At 50.8% G+C, this 17,108-nt stretch overlaps 7 protein-coding genes across 7 annotated transcripts; 5 read left to right on the top strand and 2 right to left on the bottom strand.

The window, feature by feature from the left end:
* Positions 1–1,128: 1,128 nt before the first annotated feature.
* P174DRAFT_445249 (protein PET117) lies at positions 1,129–1,795 on the bottom strand. The gene is made up of 3 exons (XM_024828285.1): positions 1,613–1,795; positions 1,310–1,549; positions 1,129–1,260 (listed from the first exon to the last, which is right to left on the bottom strand). Exons 1-2 carry the CDS (start codon positions 1,706–1,708, stop codon positions 1,397–1,399), a joined length of 249 nt encoding a protein of 82 aa, XP_024678915.1. The 5' UTR covers positions 1,709–1,795; the 3' UTR covers positions 1,129–1,260; positions 1,310–1,396.
* On the top strand, positions 1,763–2,676 carry P174DRAFT_377206 (uncharacterized protein; the record flags this gene model as incomplete). The annotated part of the gene is made up of 5 exons (XM_024822737.1): positions 1,763–1,858; positions 2,041–2,079; positions 2,134–2,167; positions 2,310–2,410; positions 2,509–2,676. The coding sequence occupies 5 exons, from the start codon at positions 1,763–1,765 to the stop codon at positions 2,674–2,676; spliced, it is 438 nt and encodes a 145-aa protein (XP_024678914.1).
* A 391-nt stretch (positions 2,677–3,067) lies between these two features.
* P174DRAFT_463762 (triglyceride lipase) lies at positions 3,068–4,585 on the top strand (the record flags this gene model as incomplete). Its single annotated transcript, XM_024830316.1, has 7 exons — positions 3,068–3,118; positions 3,183–3,408; positions 3,481–3,721; positions 3,905–3,993; positions 4,044–4,082; positions 4,139–4,268; positions 4,318–4,585. The coding sequence occupies 7 exons, from the start codon at positions 3,068–3,070 to the stop codon at positions 4,583–4,585; spliced, it is 1,044 nt and encodes a 347-aa protein (XP_024678913.1).
* Positions 4,586–5,221: 636 nt separating this feature from the next.
* On the top strand, positions 5,222–7,570 carry P174DRAFT_454384 (arrestin (or S-antigen), N-terminal domain protein; the record flags this gene model as incomplete). The annotated part of the gene is made up of 6 exons (XM_024829235.1): positions 5,222–5,728; positions 5,786–5,899; positions 5,952–6,164; positions 6,228–6,800; positions 6,855–7,011; positions 7,062–7,570. Exons 1-6 carry the CDS (start codon positions 5,516–5,518, stop codon positions 7,568–7,570), a joined length of 1,779 nt encoding a protein of 592 aa, XP_024678912.1. The 5' UTR covers positions 5,222–5,515.
* Positions 7,571–8,306: 736 nt separating this feature from the next.
* P174DRAFT_507055 (uncharacterized protein) lies at positions 8,307–12,505 on the top strand (the record flags this gene model as incomplete). The annotated part of the gene is made up of 4 exons (XM_024831351.1): positions 8,307–8,921; positions 9,001–11,334; positions 11,400–11,724; positions 11,753–12,505. Exons 1-4 carry the CDS (start codon positions 8,563–8,565, stop codon positions 12,503–12,505), a joined length of 3,771 nt encoding a protein of 1,256 aa, XP_024678911.1. The 5' UTR covers positions 8,307–8,562.
* A 701-nt stretch (positions 12,506–13,206) lies between these two features.
* nfr1 (putative AIF-like mitochondrial oxidoreductase (Nfrl)) lies at positions 13,207–15,531 on the top strand. Its single transcript, XM_024828284.1, has 3 exons — positions 13,207–13,794; positions 13,851–14,040; positions 14,100–15,531. The coding sequence occupies exons 1-3, from the start codon at positions 13,572–13,574 to the stop codon at positions 15,361–15,363; spliced, it is 1,677 nt and encodes a 558-aa protein (XP_024678910.1). The 5' UTR covers positions 13,207–13,571; the 3' UTR covers positions 15,364–15,531.
* Positions 15,522–16,969, bottom strand: P174DRAFT_445243 (DNA-directed RNA polymerase I subunit RPA43). The gene is made up of 2 exons (XM_024828283.1): positions 16,549–16,969; positions 15,522–16,376 (listed from the first exon to the last, which is right to left on the bottom strand). The coding sequence occupies exons 1-2, from the start codon at positions 16,915–16,917 to the stop codon at positions 15,630–15,632; spliced, it is 1,116 nt and encodes a 371-aa protein (XP_024678909.1). The 5' UTR covers positions 16,918–16,969; the 3' UTR covers positions 15,522–15,629.
* Between the last annotated feature and the right edge of the window lie 139 nt (positions 16,970–17,108).

Raw genomic sequence — 17,108 nt, 5'->3', positions numbered from 1 at the left:
CTGGAGACGCATTTTTCGACCCTGGCATTTCGGGGGAAGCCTTCAGACTACATCTAGACATTATGCCGTGTGTCTGAAGACAGTTATCGACAAAGATACTGGCCAATTCATGCTTGTTGCTGCGATAATGCCATTGAACACTCCTTGTCAAGTACATTTGCCAGTTCTATATCTAAGTAAATGCCAAGATTTGATGTTACATAAAACATACTCTGATTGGCTACTTATGCCGTCATCCTGCCAGATTAGCGTTTTTTAGTCCCGTTAGCGCGATAAGAGGCCGGAATCAATCCGGCCTCCGAAGATAGCCGAAAATCTCACGTGATGCATACAGATAAGGTTGGAGATATGCTCACGTGGACTGAGCTGGGAATATATGCAACTGAGCGAGCGTTCCAGGTTTGTCTACTCGCGTGACTGACTGTTAGTCCACGTCAGACCTCCATGGGGAATATATTTCTCACCGTACAGCTCACCAGCAAATCAACAACCCCATTGTCAATGTGAGCACATGGGAACTCGTCAGCATCCGAGCAACGAATCCGAGAGTCGAGATTACACCTTTTTGGTGCCAGTACCGTATGGAAAGGAGCGCCCAAAGCAGCGAACGACTGGTGACTTACCCTGACAAAAATCTTCCTTGGAGACCAGATAGGCAGGAACTTCTACACTTGAAAACAATTCGTTGAATGTAAGCAAGGTTCCGATGCGACGATCACGGATTGGTGTCGACGAAGCAAAGGCTTAGATGTCCATTCCAATGGTGCACATCGCAGGACCACAAAACGTTCTTTGATATGTTGACCCAACTCGATCTGTCATGGGGCCATTGTGTCTGAAACAGGCTGCAATTAAACAACTACCGGGAAGGTAGAAGCTCACATATGCACTTGAGAAGCCCACCCTATTGGAAAGGCATACAGTAGGCCTTGAAGGATTGACCAATGTGATACAGATAGAAGAGCTTGCCTATAGGAGCCTGGATACTGCCATAAGGGCCGGTTCCCTCGGAGAAAGCTGCCCTACGCGACGGAAATGGCACGGTGTTCGTGCTCTCAAAGGACCAGACTCTGAATGCTCATGGCAGACACCGTGGACCAGTCTGTTTTCATGGAATCTTCCTCATATGAAGCAGAGATGATATTGCATTGAGACAAGTTCATGCAGAATATGTCTAGTAACTCTAATCGGTATAATATACAGTTCGTGACTAATTTACACATTCCACTTCGGAAACGTCGAAGTGGTATATAGTTGATTCTTACACAAGTTATTAGCTTCGATCAGAGATCCGAACATCAGAACTTACTGGACCCAAGATCATATGTCAAAGCACATAGACCCAGACATGTGCATTTGCTCAACCTGGTTATGACCTGATTTTACGGTTTCCATGTCACCCGCTTGACCCTTGAGTATCTGTGCTCGGAGACACTTTTTGAAGCTTTCGGTACTCCTCTTCTAGAGCTTTCTGCATCTGAAACTCGGCTTGTCGCTCCATTCGAATCCGCTGTTTTTCCATATCTCGTTCAACACCTTTGTGCATTTGCTATTAAGATACCAGAGAATTAGCCTTTATACTAGAGGGTTACTGAGCAGTCTCCGAGCTTACCGCTTTCTCTTGCTCTTGGGACCAATGCACAAAATAGACGATCCCAGCAGTACCAAGACTGGTGAGTGCTAGTGTCACCTTGGAAGCTCGCGACATTGTAGTGTCCTTTGAGAAGCGCACCCCGTAAACAGCTCAATTGACGATCTGACAATGCCTGGCAATCTAAAAAGCCGCATCGGTGATAATCATCAACGGCAGCGGTGTGTGATGGCAGAACCCCCGACCGCCTTGCGGGTCATTCGTGGCGTATGCGGTTCGGGGATCGAGCTGCCCATCACCAGCTCCACAACTCTACCTTATCTATCCTGAGCTCTGTCTCCCTTTTTTTTGATTATTGTCGCGGTATCTAAAGCCTCTCTGACACGATGGTGAGCTATATGTGCTCTATGATTTGAAGTATGGCGGGGAAGCTAACATACCTGATCTAGTCCGCCCAGAACTCAGCAGGCATTCAGACCCTCCTCGATGTAGGTCATACTGGGGTGATTGCTGTTGGACTTGGACTAACTTTCCACTGTTAGGCTGAGAGAGAGGCTCAGAAGATTGTACAGCAAGGTATGTGCCCTGTCTTTTTATGACTTCGTTAAGAGATTTGGATTTCAGGAAACCTTGCTAACCTCCTGCGACTCCAGCCAGAGAATGTATGCCCGGAAGAACTTCACGCTCGATTGACATATCTGACAATGGTTACAAATAGATCGCACGAAGCGGATAAGGGACGCAAAGGCAGAGGCTCAGAAGGAAATTGACGAGTACAGACAACAGAAGGAGGAGGAATTCAAGAAGTTCGAGGCTGAGGTGAGTCTCGGTTCTGACGATGGGTTCTGATAGATCCAATGCAGCGGGATCTGTAACGCTGCCTCATGATTGTGGCTGACTGTTGAACAATTCCACAGCACTCGAGCGGATACAAGAAGGCCGAGGAGGATGCCAACAAAGAGGCCGAGGTCAAGCTTCAAGACATTCAAGCTGCGGGCAAGGAGAAGGGCGGCAAGGTTGTTGATGACCTGATCAATGCAGTCGTTGATGTGAAGCCTCAGGCGTCAGACAAGATAAAGGCATAGGAGTTTGATACATCAATGTCTGCTGTCTTTAAACCCGTACGCAGTGGTTGCATCTGTTCGGTTTTTTCCTTGCTTTAGGGTCTTGAACATAGCTTCTGTGATGCTATTCGCATTAGATATCAATTATCCCTGTTTCTTCCCAGATTTGCTGCGTTTAGCAAGAACGATAGAAAGGTGAGTGCTCTTCATGATGTGCTCGATTTATGACTGTAGGTCGGCCGGGTATTCTAGAGACAGGGCGTCCATCACCTAACATTCAACTGACAATCCATCAGTGAAAGTCTGGCAATAAGTGCAAATATGCGCACATCCATATTAGCCCGTTGTCGGTCTCAGCGCCATGATTATTTGACAAGCATGGATAGAGTAGATAGTAATTTCTGCCTGAGGCATGAATCGCGGATCCACTTGCGTCATAAGGACTGCGGCATCTAAATCACAAGTAAACCTGTCCTCCTTCAGTCCTTTTTCTTTGAAACAATTAAAACCAAAGACAAATTTGGTAGATGAATATGGTACATGTTGGCGCACAATTGGATGCGTCTGCACAAGTAAAGGTTCTTCGCAGCCTTTGTAGGTTTCGATCATTTGGTTCCTCCTATCGGAGCTTCCACTCTTTACCATGCAGGAGCAATTCGCATAAGCATACAGGTTCGCATACTCTTGATCCTCGACTAGAGGATCTTGGAAAGGTCATACGAGACGAATATGCGGTAATCCGAGATTATTACGGTACGTCTGATGATTTCCTATCCTCCCTGTGTCCGAAATCGGCTGGTTGATCGACCTTGGTCATCACATCAGAGACACCAAAGTATCCAGTTGTCCTTGCGCATGGGCTTCTAGGTTTTGACGAGTTGCGCCTTGCTGGCCCTCTCCTTCCTGGAGTTCAGTACTGGCGTGGAATCAAGGAAGCTTTGACCCTGAAAGGAGTCAAAGTCATCACTGCAACGGTGCCTCCTTCTGGGTCAATTGAGACGCGTGCGGAGGAGCTGGTGAAGGACATAGATGAGGGCGCCCAGGGGAAAGATGTAAATATTATTGCGTATGTATTCTCTACTTCAATAGGTTCAAGAATAGCTTTCAGACTGACCAGTGTACAGACATAGTATGGTAAGATTGGTCCTTTACCTATCTCAGTCGATGGAGTATTCACAGTCGTCTTACAGGGGTGAGATTTGCTGTAATCAGATGAGACTGCTTTGATGATTTTGTTAACATGACAAAGTGGCCTTGATGCTCGGTACATGATAAGTCGTCTAAGACCGAAGAAGTTCAAGGTCTTGTCTTTGACAACGATTGCGACTCCTCACCGAGGTATGTTGTGTCCTTGGAATGATGCACGGTTATTTACTTAGATAATGCAGGTTCTGCGGTTGCAGATTATGTCCTTGAGCGGATTGGCGGTTCGTTCCATAATTATCCTATACAGAGAATCAAACTCATGCCTATAACCCTGCAGACGAACGGCTACCCCAGTTATATTATACTCTCGGAAAACTCAAGGTTGAAACTGGAGCCTTTTCTCAGTTGACGCGCAAGTACATGGAAGATACGTTCAATCCAGCGACGCCTGACGTTGAGGATGTTCGGTGAGTGGTCTGCAGTAAATCAATGTCAGCAAGGCTGAGCGTTGTACAGTTACTTCAGCTACGGCGCAGCGATGCAACCAAGCTTTTGGTCTATGTTCCGCTTGCCTCATCGCGTTCTTCAGGAGGTGGAAGGATATAACGATGGGCTAGTCAGCGTCGCTAGTAGCAAATGGGGAAAATACAAAGGTACCCTTGAAGGGGTGAGCCACCTGGACCTGATCAACTGGACCAACAGGTTAAAGTGGTTTGCGGGTGAGATAACTGGAAACAGGCAAAGGTCTGTAAAATCTCTCCCCGGCCTTGAGTTCGTCCACTAATATGAGCTGGTTTCAATTGTAGGTTCAACGCCATCGCGTTCTACCTTGACATTGCAGGTAGGAAGCATCAAATTTCTCGCGCCACCAACTTAGTTCTGTGGCTAACCATCGTTGTTAGATATGCTTGCTAAGGAGGGCCTTTGATGACGCTTAGTATGGCTATTGACGAGAAATCTTGATGCCTAGAGATCAGCAACTGGAACTGCTGGAATGATGCTCCTTTTTGTCCCGTTCTGGAAATTTGGCGATACCCGATTAGACTAGCGATTTCTATGACACGGCAATGACATTGTGCATATCATGTCAAATGCAGGTATAGGTACATATCTCGACGCCGTCCAATAATGATCAGCCTACCGCACAGCTTTCTGAATCAGTGGTAACATCGAGGGTGGCGGTGCAGCTCTATTTCCGTAGAATGCGAGTGGCTTTGCTCGAACCCTGGCCTAGGCCCAGAATAACAGCAGATCAGGAGTACCACAATTAGCCAATAAGAATGACAAAAGGGATGAGGAGTCGTAGAGGATAACCATAAGAGGACGGCATTTCTTCGTCTTTTGAATGTTTCAATTTGTGACGAAAGCGAACCCCCTTCAAAAGTGTGAGGAAGAGTCACTAAAGAGTGGCCCCACGCCCGCCTTTTGCTCTTCGTATTGGAAGAACGTCATATTTCCCACCATCAGATACCCGATAACTAGTTAGTTAGTCCATGCCGAAATCCCGCGCTCTTTTCTCCGTCTTACACTTGATCTCTATGACAACTGGTGTGAATCTAATTTTTATAAGAACAGTTTGTACAGTAATTCCATAAGACACACTTGTATCGTCGGGTTGGGGTTTCGACGGAGACTGCACGCTGTCGCTTCAACTACATCAACAACAACCACCATTTCCGCTATCATTTCATCAAGAAGGGAACAAGTGCCTGCTATGTCTGTAACCATCCATTTGGACAGGCCACATGCTCATTTCACCAATCTTGACTTCCTGACGGGTAGAGTTGTGCTACATCTCCCCTCAGAAGCTCCGATAGGAGGCATTCAAGTGAAACTTGAGGGAGAAAGCAGAACTCGACTTTCAGGCCCACGGCATCCACATAATGAACAGTCGGATAAGAAACGGACGGAGCTTGAAGTTCATAAGGTTCGTCTGTTCGAAACAGTAGATCAAAAACATCAGTCCGATTAACCGATTTGACAGATCTTGTACAAGGTTGAAACACTCTTCCCGACTCCGGCTGTTTTCAACCAGAAAACTCAGAATACATCGTACACGTTCGCTGCTGGGACGTACGAGTATCCCTTCAGATTCAAAGTGAGTATATGATTACTAGCTGAGGCGACGACATTGACTGACATGGTTCGAGTTCCCTTTCAACAATTCATGCAGTTCACACAACAGTATGCTCACCAACTTGAACTTTACCGGGTTGAAGGTTGAGGTGGCCAAGGATACGAATCGACACATTAAGAAGACCTTGCCTCCTTCTTTGAGTGGTTTTCCAGGCATGGCAGAGATCAAATATTATGTGAAAGCAACAGTCATTCGTCCACAGTTCTACAAGGAGAATCTGAGAGCCGTATGTGCTAGTATCTTTGGCAGTAGAGAATATCGTCATGAACAGCTGCTGACTTTTTACCAGATCACACCGTTGAATTTCCTCCCAATCGAGCCTCCACGAACTGGAAGGCCTAATGAAGAGACGTACGCTAGACGTCAACATCAATTCAGCAAAGCTCCTGAAAAAATCAGAACCAAGAGTCTATTCTCCAAAGCCTCCTCCTCATCGCTCCGGGATGTGGGAGGAGAGCCTCTCCGTGTCTCTGCAGACGCAAGGCTGCCGAACCCGTCCATTCTTACTTGTAATGAGCCAATACCCCTGAGGTTGCTGGTGAGGAAGGCCTCCGAGTCGTTCGAAACGATCTTCCTTCAGATGCTGCAAATTGAGCTGATTAGTTATACCCACGTCCTGGCCCATGATCTTCGGCGCACTGAAGGCGGCAGCTGGGTTCTTCTCAGCCGCAGTAATATGTCGATTCCTCTCGGCAGAGGAGGGGATCCCGCTGGTACAGAATGGACACTTGATCCGTCCATGTGGAATCGCATACCGTTGCCCAGCTCAGTTGCGCCATCTTTTGAAACTTGTAATATATCACGAAATTATGAACTCGAGGTACGAATAGGCTTGGGTCACGGGAGTATCGGAGACATGAAGGTATGTCCGGTTCTGGTCGCTGTGCTCAATATTTCCGCTTGCTGACATTCGAAGCCCCAACTCATCGTACTTCCCCTGAGGATGCCAGTCAAAGTGTACTCTGGAATAGCTCCTCCAAAAGCACTGCTAGATGCCATGGCTACTACTGGTCAAGCAACCTCATCTAAACCTCCGCCGATGACCGGCCATCCTGTGGATGATACAGTCGAGCGTCCACCAGTACCTCCCGGCCAACCGGTCCGGTCATGCCTACCAGTGTAGAGGATGTCTATGACGAAGCGCCCCCCAGCTATGAGGACGCGATGGCTGAAACTCTAAGTCCTGTGGATGGCCCCCGCCGCGAGTATAACCCACCGGATGCTTCTTCTTCCAGCAGAACCATTGAACCTGGAGCTGATTCGACGTCGTCAGTATTCCGGAAAAAGGAACGTGAGGCCACATCGCCGTATGGCCATTCCACAGCCAACTCGTCTTCGGAATCGTTTGACATGCTTCCTTCTACCCCTCCGGAGTCTCATTCCGGCTCACCTCCCACATCTCCAGTTGCACGCCAGCAGAGTGTGCTCAAGATACACAAGGCACTCCCTCCAGACGAGGAAAGTCCACCTCAATATCAGCAGATTGCTGAAAGCCCTACGTCAGCGCCACAAAACCGCAATGATAGAGGACAATCTCAACCTGGATTTCGTCCGATCAATCTTGGAGTACCCAACAGAAAGCCTGTACCTAGGAGTCCTGTGCCTCGGAATCCAAGTACGGGAGGCTCATGAGCTAGCTTGTCGTACTGGATGACGACGACCGGTCTTTCGCGTTAGGGAACGATCTCTTTCCGCGTCTTCGGCCACAATAGTACTGTCGCAACAGCTAAAAACCATGTCCCGACAGCTTTCCTCTTGGGCTGAGGTTTCCCGAGTTCTGTCTTGAAGCAAAGAAAGACAATAGAATCATATACGACTAATGTCCATCTCCACCAACAGCATATGATGCATCCGAAGGATATTTGGCCTCCCCATAGCCAGAATACCCCGTCGTTAAAACTCTACATAATCTTTGATACCAGCCCATATTTGCCTGAGCTGCATGATTACCCTTCTACAATTGTTGTTTTATAATTCACCGCTATTGGTAATAAAGATAACCTCGAGACAGAGATACACCTCATGCACTCTACGGGCAATGCATTTGTACTTCATATTCAGATCCTTCAAGCATCATTGTGGCAAAGGGGCCTTCACACGGCAAAGTTGATATTGCTTCACTCAAACATTTGTCACGTAAAATGCATTCCCTCTGCAAGTTTATAACAATTATAAAATAGGGAATCTAATCTTATCTTTCGGTATTCTTTGAGAGGACTGAGGATATGTTATGGGATGATGCCTCAGGCGTCTTCGGACCAAAAAGGATTAGCGGCAAAGCCTCAAAGAAAGAGCTCTCTCCTCGAGCTGTCAAGCTAGCTCTCCATGTTGTTTTCAGCTGTGCCGTCTTGACCTTTCCTCCAGTAATCGCATCTTCTTTTCGCGCATAACAGTATGTTTGTCGCCTTTACTTTCTACTTTCCTCTGTAACCCTGTCAGTCTCAACCGGCTGCTCTACCTATCGCAATAATTTTTCGCGTCACCGACTCTTACCGCTTGCGATTGCACGGCATCATCCTCCTGAGTAAAGGATAGCACGAATTAGTGCCGCTCCAAATGCCATATTACTAGACAGATCAACGTCCCTCTATCATTAGGAGCTGAAGGTGTCCAGGTACCCCACGATGCGTCTCCACCTTATCATTCAGCGTCACGGTCTACCCGTGACGCGCATTCTTTGGACGACATCACCGCCGTCAATGTACGGTCAAGCGACGCCTAGCTCCTCCGTAGTCCCTGCTGCCTCTTCCGTTATTGCATCGACGCGGACGCCGAATGCGCTATACTCAAACGGCGGATATACCGTCGCGCAGCTACTGGAGGATGTCAATGAGGTGGTCCCGTTGGAAACGGAGCCGGCGATTTTTGACAGCGAATCGAGCGGTCAGTGGGGCTTGGAGGATTATGCTGTTGAAGTGGGTGGCTCCGAGTGTCTACATTTCATGGAGGTCGATGGGCTCCTCAGAGATGGGGATGAAGTAGTGTAAGTTGATGGATCCAGCCTCACCTGCTACTTGTGCGTGTCGACTGTCATTGCTCAGTACTGATTTTTGAATTGTCAGCATCCGCGCCCTTCAAATCGCAGATCTCAGAGCAAGACGGCTCTCCGGCCGCCACCAGATTTCAAGCGACGGCAAACATCTTATTGATGGGGTTCCCTTTGGCCGGCCTTTCCTCAAACGGCAGACGTCCTCCAGGCCGGCGATTGCGATTCCACCAAGGAAGAAACGGCGCACCATGCTTGCGACTTGGGACCGTGATGCGGGCGATGGTGATGATGAGGTGCAATGGACTATTCCTGGGCGAGTAAGCTCAATGAAGGAGCTTTCGAGACTCAAGGCTCATGACGATGATGGCATTCACGATGAATATACGGATTATCATCATGACAACGATTATGAAGACTACCATGAGAGTCAAGAGGAATCCGGGGACGGGACAGTCATCCGTCATCCCCTCAGTGAGGGCGAGGATGACGAAGCTTCGGAAAGCGACGCGGACGGTTCAGACTTCGAGGCCGAAGACTTGGCGGAAGAGCTGGAGGCTCTTGAGAAAGACCGGGAGACCGTAGGCTTGTCTTCAGTGGAAGTACCACAAGAAAAGCCCACCGGGCCTGGAGGCTATCCCCTGCGGACCAGGGCCAGTATCCTACGCAACGCTTCCGGGCGCCACGCCAACCATCAAGCTGCGATAAAGAGCCCATCTGAAGCAGGTTCATCGCGACGAGACTCCAAAGCTGTGCGGTTCAAGGCAGCCCAGCGGCAGGCGTCACCTTGTCCCTCTGAGAGTGAGGGCGATTCTCACTTGAGCCCGGCCGAACAGACTTCTGAGGACTCGCCTTCCATATACAAGAGCTTCAGCAGCAGTTCCTCGAGTGATACCGATGATTCGGCATCGGACGATGAAGACTCGACTTCTCCTTCCGAGACAACAACCTCTGCTTCGGAGGTCTCTTCGTCTGAGTCCGAGGCAGAAGATGCAGAATCTGAAGACGAGGATTCGTCCTCTGAGTCAGACGAATCCACCACATCCGAATCGGAGGACGAGTCCCTTTCCACTCCCGCTTCGAGCAGACAACTACAGCCCAAGATGAACCCTCCAGGACACGGTTCCCTCAGGACCAAGAAGAGCAATCAACGCAACAAATTGCGGCGGAGGCTCTCAAAGCTCAAGGAGCTTGGCGCACTGCCTGCCGAAGCCGATTTCGCAGCCCTCCGAGAATGGGAGGCGAAGAATGGGGTCTGGTACGAGCCACCTGAGCACAAGCCGAATGAAAAGCGCCGAACGAACGAAGAAGAACAGGAGGAGTTTGAAGCGAAAAGGCAAAAGTTGCTCCATGCTCTGGCAACAGGCGGAGTAGACGTCGACGAAGTCACGGGGAAAGAGAATGAGCCCCCGGAGGCAAAGACGACGAAAGGGTCAGTGGAGGGGGATGCCGAGTACAATGGGGCCGTTGTGGAACCTCCTAACAAACGACGTACTCTGGATGTCGCAAGCTCCAGACGGTTGCTTTTCGGGTCTTTAGGAGTGCGAGCTCCACGGTCCAAGGAAGATGAAGAGGCCACTCGAAAGAAACTCGCAGGAAAAGTCAACAACTTCCGTGCCAAGGTTCCAGAAGAGCAAGCTCCCGCTGAGGAAAGCGATAGCGAAGCGGAAGCAAACTGGCAGGACAAGCTGTTTCTCAAAGCTACTGAATGTGTTTTCGATGACATTGAGCTTTCTACCCCTCCTTTCCCGTTTGAACAGCGCTGGGATGCCGAGGCTCATCAAATCATAAAGAAGCGCAAGGGCTGGGGGCGCAAGAGGAAGAGAAGACAGCAACTGCAGGTCTACGAGGCAGACGAGTACGAAGATTACGCGGAGGACAATAATGGACACTATACCGAAGAGGACATGCAGCTCAATTACAATGATCCAGAGCAGCCGCTGAGCACCGAGCTCACGAACGGCTTCGAGTCAGCGGGTGAAGAGCCATCAGAAAACACACAGGACGACCTTCCTCCTCTGCCAGCGGATCTGAGCTCTGTCCGGGATCTGACGGAAGGCGATTTGAAGCAAAGATCAGTGATCGCTTTCAAACAGCTGGTTGTGTCCAAGGAGACGAACTGGCAACCTACTGTGTCCGATTATCTTGTGGCGAGGATCGACGATGTCTTCGAAGACAATGTACTCAGGCTGCAGCTTGCCAAGCGCGATCGGCGACAAGTCGAGCAACCCGACGAGGATGACGAAGAAGACGGCACTCGAGGATACGACAAATTCGAAATGCCCGGCATGGACGATGATCAAGCGGAAGATGACGGTTTCCGAGAGATATCATTTGCCGATCTTTTTGATGCGAAGCTCGTTCAAACTGCCGATGTGGCAGACGTTGGGGGTGCCGACAAAGTCAGCAAGTCAGTACATTGATCCTCTTCCACTACTCGAGTTGTCTGGCGTTCATACGCTCACCCAAACCAAGCTCGTCCGTAGCTGAGGGCTCCTGTCTTCAGAATTCCAAGACCACCGGCGAGGATGAAACGATGCGTGAGGCCGAGGCAGTCAATGATAGCAATGAGAACTCTCCCGAGCCGTCTGTCAGTTCTCATGCTCGTGAGGGTCTTGAAATGCCTGCAGAGGAAACCGTCGAGGCAGTTGATCATACCGCAGAAGGGACCGGAGGTAGCAGTCCGGAGGAAGACGCCAGTCCTGTTATACAATCACCACAATTCGTTGGGTTTCACTCTCCTCAAGCGGAGACGCAACCATCGCTCCCAGAGCCGAGCCCTGAGCCGGAGACTCGCGAAGTCAACTCCGCTGCTACTCAGAATGCAGATGGGGGTTGATGATCAATCCAATTCCCTTCCGCAACCCACAGAGGCCCCCTCAACTCCGCGGTCTACTGTTCCTCCCAACGCCTTCAATGACGCCCCTTCAGCGATGGGCTCGGACGAGGACCTGCAATTTCTCAGCAGCCCAGACAATTTTGTTAATTTCAACCGTTTGCTTGAACAGCTCTTCCAGGGCAAGCGGCCGACCTCCGGCTCTCCGGGTCCGAAGAAAGAGCCAAGCGAGAGTCCGAAGATGCCACGGTCGCGGGCATCGTCGTCTTCTAGTTCTTTCGTGCCTAACCCATTCTACGAAGTCGACAAGGCCCATGAAGAGCGCCTGCGACGACGCTCGGAGAAAGCCAAGGGCGATGCTGTGACAGAAAAAGACGAATCAGGGGCGGACTCTGCGCCGCCAAAGTCGCAGCTGTCTACTCCCATATCCCGCAAAACCCCTACAAGCGCACAGCCGCAGAGGTCTCCTACGCCTCAGTACCAATCCCTCATGACTTCAACCCAAGAAAGCAACTGGCTGACCCGGCACGACGAGGAGTCTGGCACTCAGCCTCCCACGGCCTCGCAGCTCTCGAATATAGTCGATCTGACTCAGTCCAGTCCGCCCGTTTCGCCTGGCGGAAGCGACGAGGACTTTGCCAAATCACATCGACTGCCGCGAGGCTCTGGGTGGGTGCAGAAGAAAGTTCCGAGTACGCGGAGGCGCACCAGGCTTTCTTCATCCGGAGTCAGACGCGGACGCTGAATGACATGAGCATTCAGCTAGCCAGCCAGAAACATGAATGGTGGAAGAAAGGATTCGTAAATACCTATTTGCTGTGAATGTATTTTGTTTGTTGTCCATATGTTGCTATGTTAGGCGCTGAAGGAGTTGAAGTGTACATAATGTCTTTCGTTGTACCTATTCTACCACTCAAAATTTGCTTAACCTCATGATTTTCTGCAGCACTTGTTCAGTACCTTAATTCGTACTCTACCTCCTTCTTTCTCTGCATCGTGCATATAATATGAATCAAAAATGATGTCAAATCTGGCGCTCCTATCTTGCCATATAAATGCATGTAACCATTTTATCTTATCTATCTGATCTATACCACTCTGTGTAGTTGTTGATGTTTCCTTCACACTTTTGGTAGAGAATTGATCTTTGACAATTGATGTGATCATCGGCAGAGCCGGAACTGATATCATATAGGACCACATTATTCCCCATGAATATTGTATCAAATCCTGTTCTTGTTTTGGTGATATATGGTGGATGACAATTTGAGTGCTGTGATTGGCCAGAGCCAGCATCTATCACTACGTCATCGTCCATCACCCCGACAGAGAGAAGAAGCAGAAGCAGAAGCTGGGATGCATAGGTGATAAAAGGAGTATCGACTCAATCATACCTTTAGTCTACGTTAAATAGAAGAAAGGGAATGGATGCTTCCCGGGCATATGTTTCACCAGAGTTAATAATTCTTCCCTAGCAATAATAATAATAATAATACTCTCGTTCTATCTACTCTGTATTGATCAATCGTCCAACAGGATTCCTTATGCATTTACCCCTCCCCCGCGGGTCACGCATCTGCTGCAATTTATCTAGGCTCCAAGTTCCTCATTCTTCTCTATCCTCTTCTACTCGTCTATCATCATCCTTTTCTTCCAATCGCGTCGGCCGCTGTGCCTGTGGTTGTCGCAATTCCGCCTCGTGCTCCTGTTCCTGCTGTGTTCATCCATCCTCTCTATCCCCTTCAACCAAAGCTACTAGATCATTTACTACCACTACTTGGCGCACACTATCCCGCACATCACCATCCAGAATGGCGCAGGAATACAAACTCAAGGACATCTCGTCCCTAGCGGACATCAAGAACATGGACAAGGTCGAGTCGGAGGTCGAGGGTGTCGAGGGCGGCAAGGTCCTGGTCCTCCGATTCAATGGCCAGGTGCATGCGATGAGCCCCAAATGTACCCATTACGGAGCTCCACTGAAGCTGGGTGTCGTTGCTCCTGATGGTCGAATCACCTGTCCGTGGCATGGAGGTATGTTGGCCCTGGTATGGGAGTTGGGTTGTGTACATGCTGATCATGGTGGGTAGCCTGTTTCAATATTGGTAGCGGTGATGTGGAAGATGCACCTGCCCCCAACGCATTGAACAAGTTCGAGCTTGTGGAGAAGAACGGCGCGGTCTATATCAAGGGTGAGGAGGCCGCGATCAAATCCGGACAAAGGGATCCGGTGTTCAAGTGCAGCCCTTCCACTGAGGAGAAGGTGGTCATTGTTGGCGGGTAAGTTTTGAATTTTTACAGCGCCACGAGTCTACACAGCTGACGAGTCGATGTCACAGTGGAAGCGGTACGCTCGGCCTCGTCCAGGCCCTCCGTGAACTGAAATACAAGGGGGCGGTCACAATCATCTCTAGAGAACCGAACCTCATCATCGACAGGACAAAGTTGTCCAAGGCACTTATTCCCGATGCCGAGAAGATCCAGTGGCGCCCTAAGGAGTGGTACGAGGCCGCCTCCATCGAGACCATCTTCGACGAGGTGACCTCCATCGACTTCAGCAGCAAGTCCGTTAGCACAAAGTCCGGCAAATCCATCCCATACACCAAGCTGGTTCTTGCTACCGGTGGTGTGCCGCGCACACTGCCCATGGAAGGCTTCAATGACCTCGGAAACATCTTCCTGCTGCGCTTCGTGACCGATGTGCAGAACATCCTCAAAGCGGTCGGGGACAAGAACAAGAAGATTGTCATTGTGGGTAGCTCGTTCATTGGTATGGAAGTCGGCAATGCCCTCTCCAAGGAGAACGAGGTGACCATCGTCGGCCAAGAAGAAGCCCCCATGGAGCGCATCATGGGCGTCGAAGTCGGCCGCATCTTCCAGCGCAACCTGGAAAAGAATGGCGTCAAGTTCAAGATGTCCACCGGCGTCGAAAAGGCAACCCACTCCGCGACCGATCCCACCAAGGTCGGCGCCGTCCACCTCAAAGACGGCACGGTGCTCGCTGCCGACCTGGTCATCCTGGGCGTGGGCGTCCGCCCCGCCACCGATTTCCTGCAGGACAACCCAGCAGTCCAGCTCGAGAAGGACGGCTCCCTCAAGACGGACGAGTACTTTGCCGTCCCCGGCCTGAACAACGACGTCTTCGCCATCGGCGACATCGCCACGTACCCCTACCGCGGGCCCGGCGCAGACCCGGTAAACGGCACTCCCACCCGCATCGAGCACTGGAACGTCGCGCAGAATGCAGGCCGCGGCGTCGGCCGCGCCATCGTCCACGCCCTCAGCACGGGCTCACTGCAGTCCCTGCGCGCCAAGGCGTTCATCCCCATCTTCTGGTCCGCCTTGGGTGCGCAGCTGCGCTACTGCGGGAATGCTCCCAATGGCTGGGATGGACTGGTGCTCAAGGGCGAGCCGGAGAATGCCAAGTTCGCCGCGTACTACTGCAAGGGCGAGACGGTGGTGGCGGTCGCGACGATGGGTATGGATCCTATTATGAGCAAGTGCGCTGAGTTGATGCGGCGGGGGAACATGCCATCCAAGTCGCAGATCGAGAGTGGAGTGGATGTGTTGGCGGTTGATGTGCCGCAGGAGGTGACGATGTAATCCCTGGTCGAGCAATTCGTACATATGACGGTTGATCTTTGAACAATAATCAGGTGCTTCAAGATCGTGTATTGTGTAGGCTCATCCAACCCATCTATCAAGTTCCGATGCCAGTACGGCTCAGGACGGGCTTTTCTGTATTTCACTAGCAGATACCATGACAACGCTGAATGAATTTTGATTTCTCCCTTCTAACGCCAAACAAGCATTCAATATATAACAGATGAAAGACGCCGTGCGTCTTATGGTAAATGACAAGAACTGGATCATTTCTCCTCCTTTTTCTTCTTCGATCTCGAGGACTTGGATTTCTTCTCCTTTTCCGTCTTGCGCTCCTTCTTCTTGCTCGGTGATTCCTCCAAGGTTCCAGTATCTGCATCGGCACTGCTAATCTGCGTCTCCGGAGCGGCCGAGGACGAACCTGCTAATGCGCCGGACATGGCGCTCGAGGATTCCCACTGGCCTTGTGGTCGAGGAGTCATAGAAGAGTAATTCCCATTGCGCTCGTCTTCGAGGACTCGAGCTTCCTCTTCGGGCGACAGCATCGTACCCTCGATGCTGAGGAAGCCACGCTCGCGATCAGAGCCAGGGATGACGTCGATATCGACGACTCTGAACCGGACGGTCCCGCGGACGCGGTGGCCCGAGAGAGACTGGAAGTAGCCCTCGGCGGCGGAGTCCTCGTCCTCAGCGGAGCCGTTGTCAAGGTCCATGGTTTCGGAGAAGGGGTTGGCATCGGAGGCGAGCGAGATAGGCTTGAAGTGTTCCTTTTCCGGGTCGAAGTGGGACGAAGGCTCGGAGTCATCTTCGTCTTCGGTTGACGAGAAGACCTTCTTCTTTGGCTTCTCGCCGCTGTTGAATCCGTTTTCTTCCTCTTCTTCGCCGGGTGGCACCCATTTCCAGTTCGAGGGGAGTCTCTTGCGCTCGATTCCGACGGAGAACAGGTTCAGGACGACGGCGCCGAGGAAGCCCTCGGATTGGACGTTGATCCAGCCCTCGAGGATCTGGCCGCGCTGGGGCGGAAGACTAGGAATGTGGCTGTCAGGTAGACATACAGGACGCCGTACTCGTCTGCCGTCTTTGCGAGCGTTAATGGCTGCGGGTTGTCTTGGGGATCATAGGATGGGGAAGAGACGCTCGGCGGTTCGCTCGATATCGAGGCGTTGGAGTAGGCCAGGATCACACCCTGTAGAGGGGGTAGTATGTGAGGAGGAGAGGCGAGAGGTGCTCTGCCAGCAGAGAGGCTAGCGCATGGGTGGGCGAGATGGAGATGGGCGATAGCGGAAGGTAGAGAGTGGCGGTGGTCAGAACATAAGGCGAGTCGGAGGGTGATGGTGCGTCCTCGGACGACTTTTGCTTGCTCTTCCCTTTGCTCTTTGAGGACTTTTTGCTTGTCGTCTCGTGGACTGTTGTCTCGTCGGCGATCAGGTTGGCGTCGTGCTTCCGCTTCTTCTTCGACGACTGGTCCTTGTGCTTGTGTTTGCGCTTGCGCTCAGGCTCTGACACTGCCGCAGGCGCAGGGCTTGAGTCTACATCCATTGCATCGACAGCCATTGTGCAATGGGAACGCCCCCAGTCTTATCTAGTGGAGTGTTGAAGATCGACTCGCGGAGGTCGAGAACTTTTTTTCTTCGCTTTTTTTACTTTCTTCCCCGTAGGGGAGAATTCGGTAGGCGGTGGGTGAGGCGGTGAAGATGATGACAGCGAACCATATCGCAACTCCAGCGCCAGAGTAAACATCACCA

The sequence above is a fragment of the Aspergillus novofumigatus genome (assembly GCF_002847465.1).
Source record: "Aspergillus novofumigatus IBT 16806 chromosome Unknown P174scaffold_8, whole genome shotgun sequence".
Classification (NCBI taxonomy): Eukaryota; Fungi; Ascomycota; class Eurotiomycetes; order Eurotiales; family Aspergillaceae; genus Aspergillus; species Aspergillus novofumigatus.
Note: the sequence above shows the minus strand (reverse complement) of the source record. Positions and strands in the feature narration are given on the sequence as shown.

Bases quoted from the DNA above. Each gene is read 5' to 3' on its own strand.
- P174DRAFT_445249 (XM_024828285.1), bottom strand. From the start codon at position 1,708: ATGTCGCGAGCTTCCAAGGTGACACTAGCACTCACCAGTCTTGGTACT. The intron at 1,550-1,612 runs GTAAGCTCGGAG...GTATCTTAATAG, and splicing joins CCCAAGAGCAAGAGAAAGCG to CAAATGCACAAAGGTGTTGA.
- nfr1 (XM_024828284.1), top strand. From the start codon at position 13,572: ATGGCGCAGGAATACAAACTCAAGGACATCTCGTCCCTAGCGGACATC. The intron at 13,795-13,850 runs GTATGTTGGCCC...CATGGTGGGTAG, and splicing joins CACCTGTCCGTGGCATGGAG to CCTGTTTCAATATTGGTAGC. The intron at 14,041-14,099 runs GTAAGTTTTGAA...TCGATGTCACAG, and splicing joins AAGGTGGTCATTGTTGGCGG to TGGAAGCGGTACGCTCGGCC.
- P174DRAFT_445243 (XM_024828283.1), bottom strand. From the start codon at position 16,917: ATGGCTGTCGATGCAATGGATGTAGACTCAAGCCCTGCGCCTGCGGCA. The intron at 16,377-16,548 runs GTGTGATCCTGG...CTTCCGCCCCAG, and splicing joins CATACTACCCCCTCTACAGG to CGCGGCCAGATCCTCGAGGG.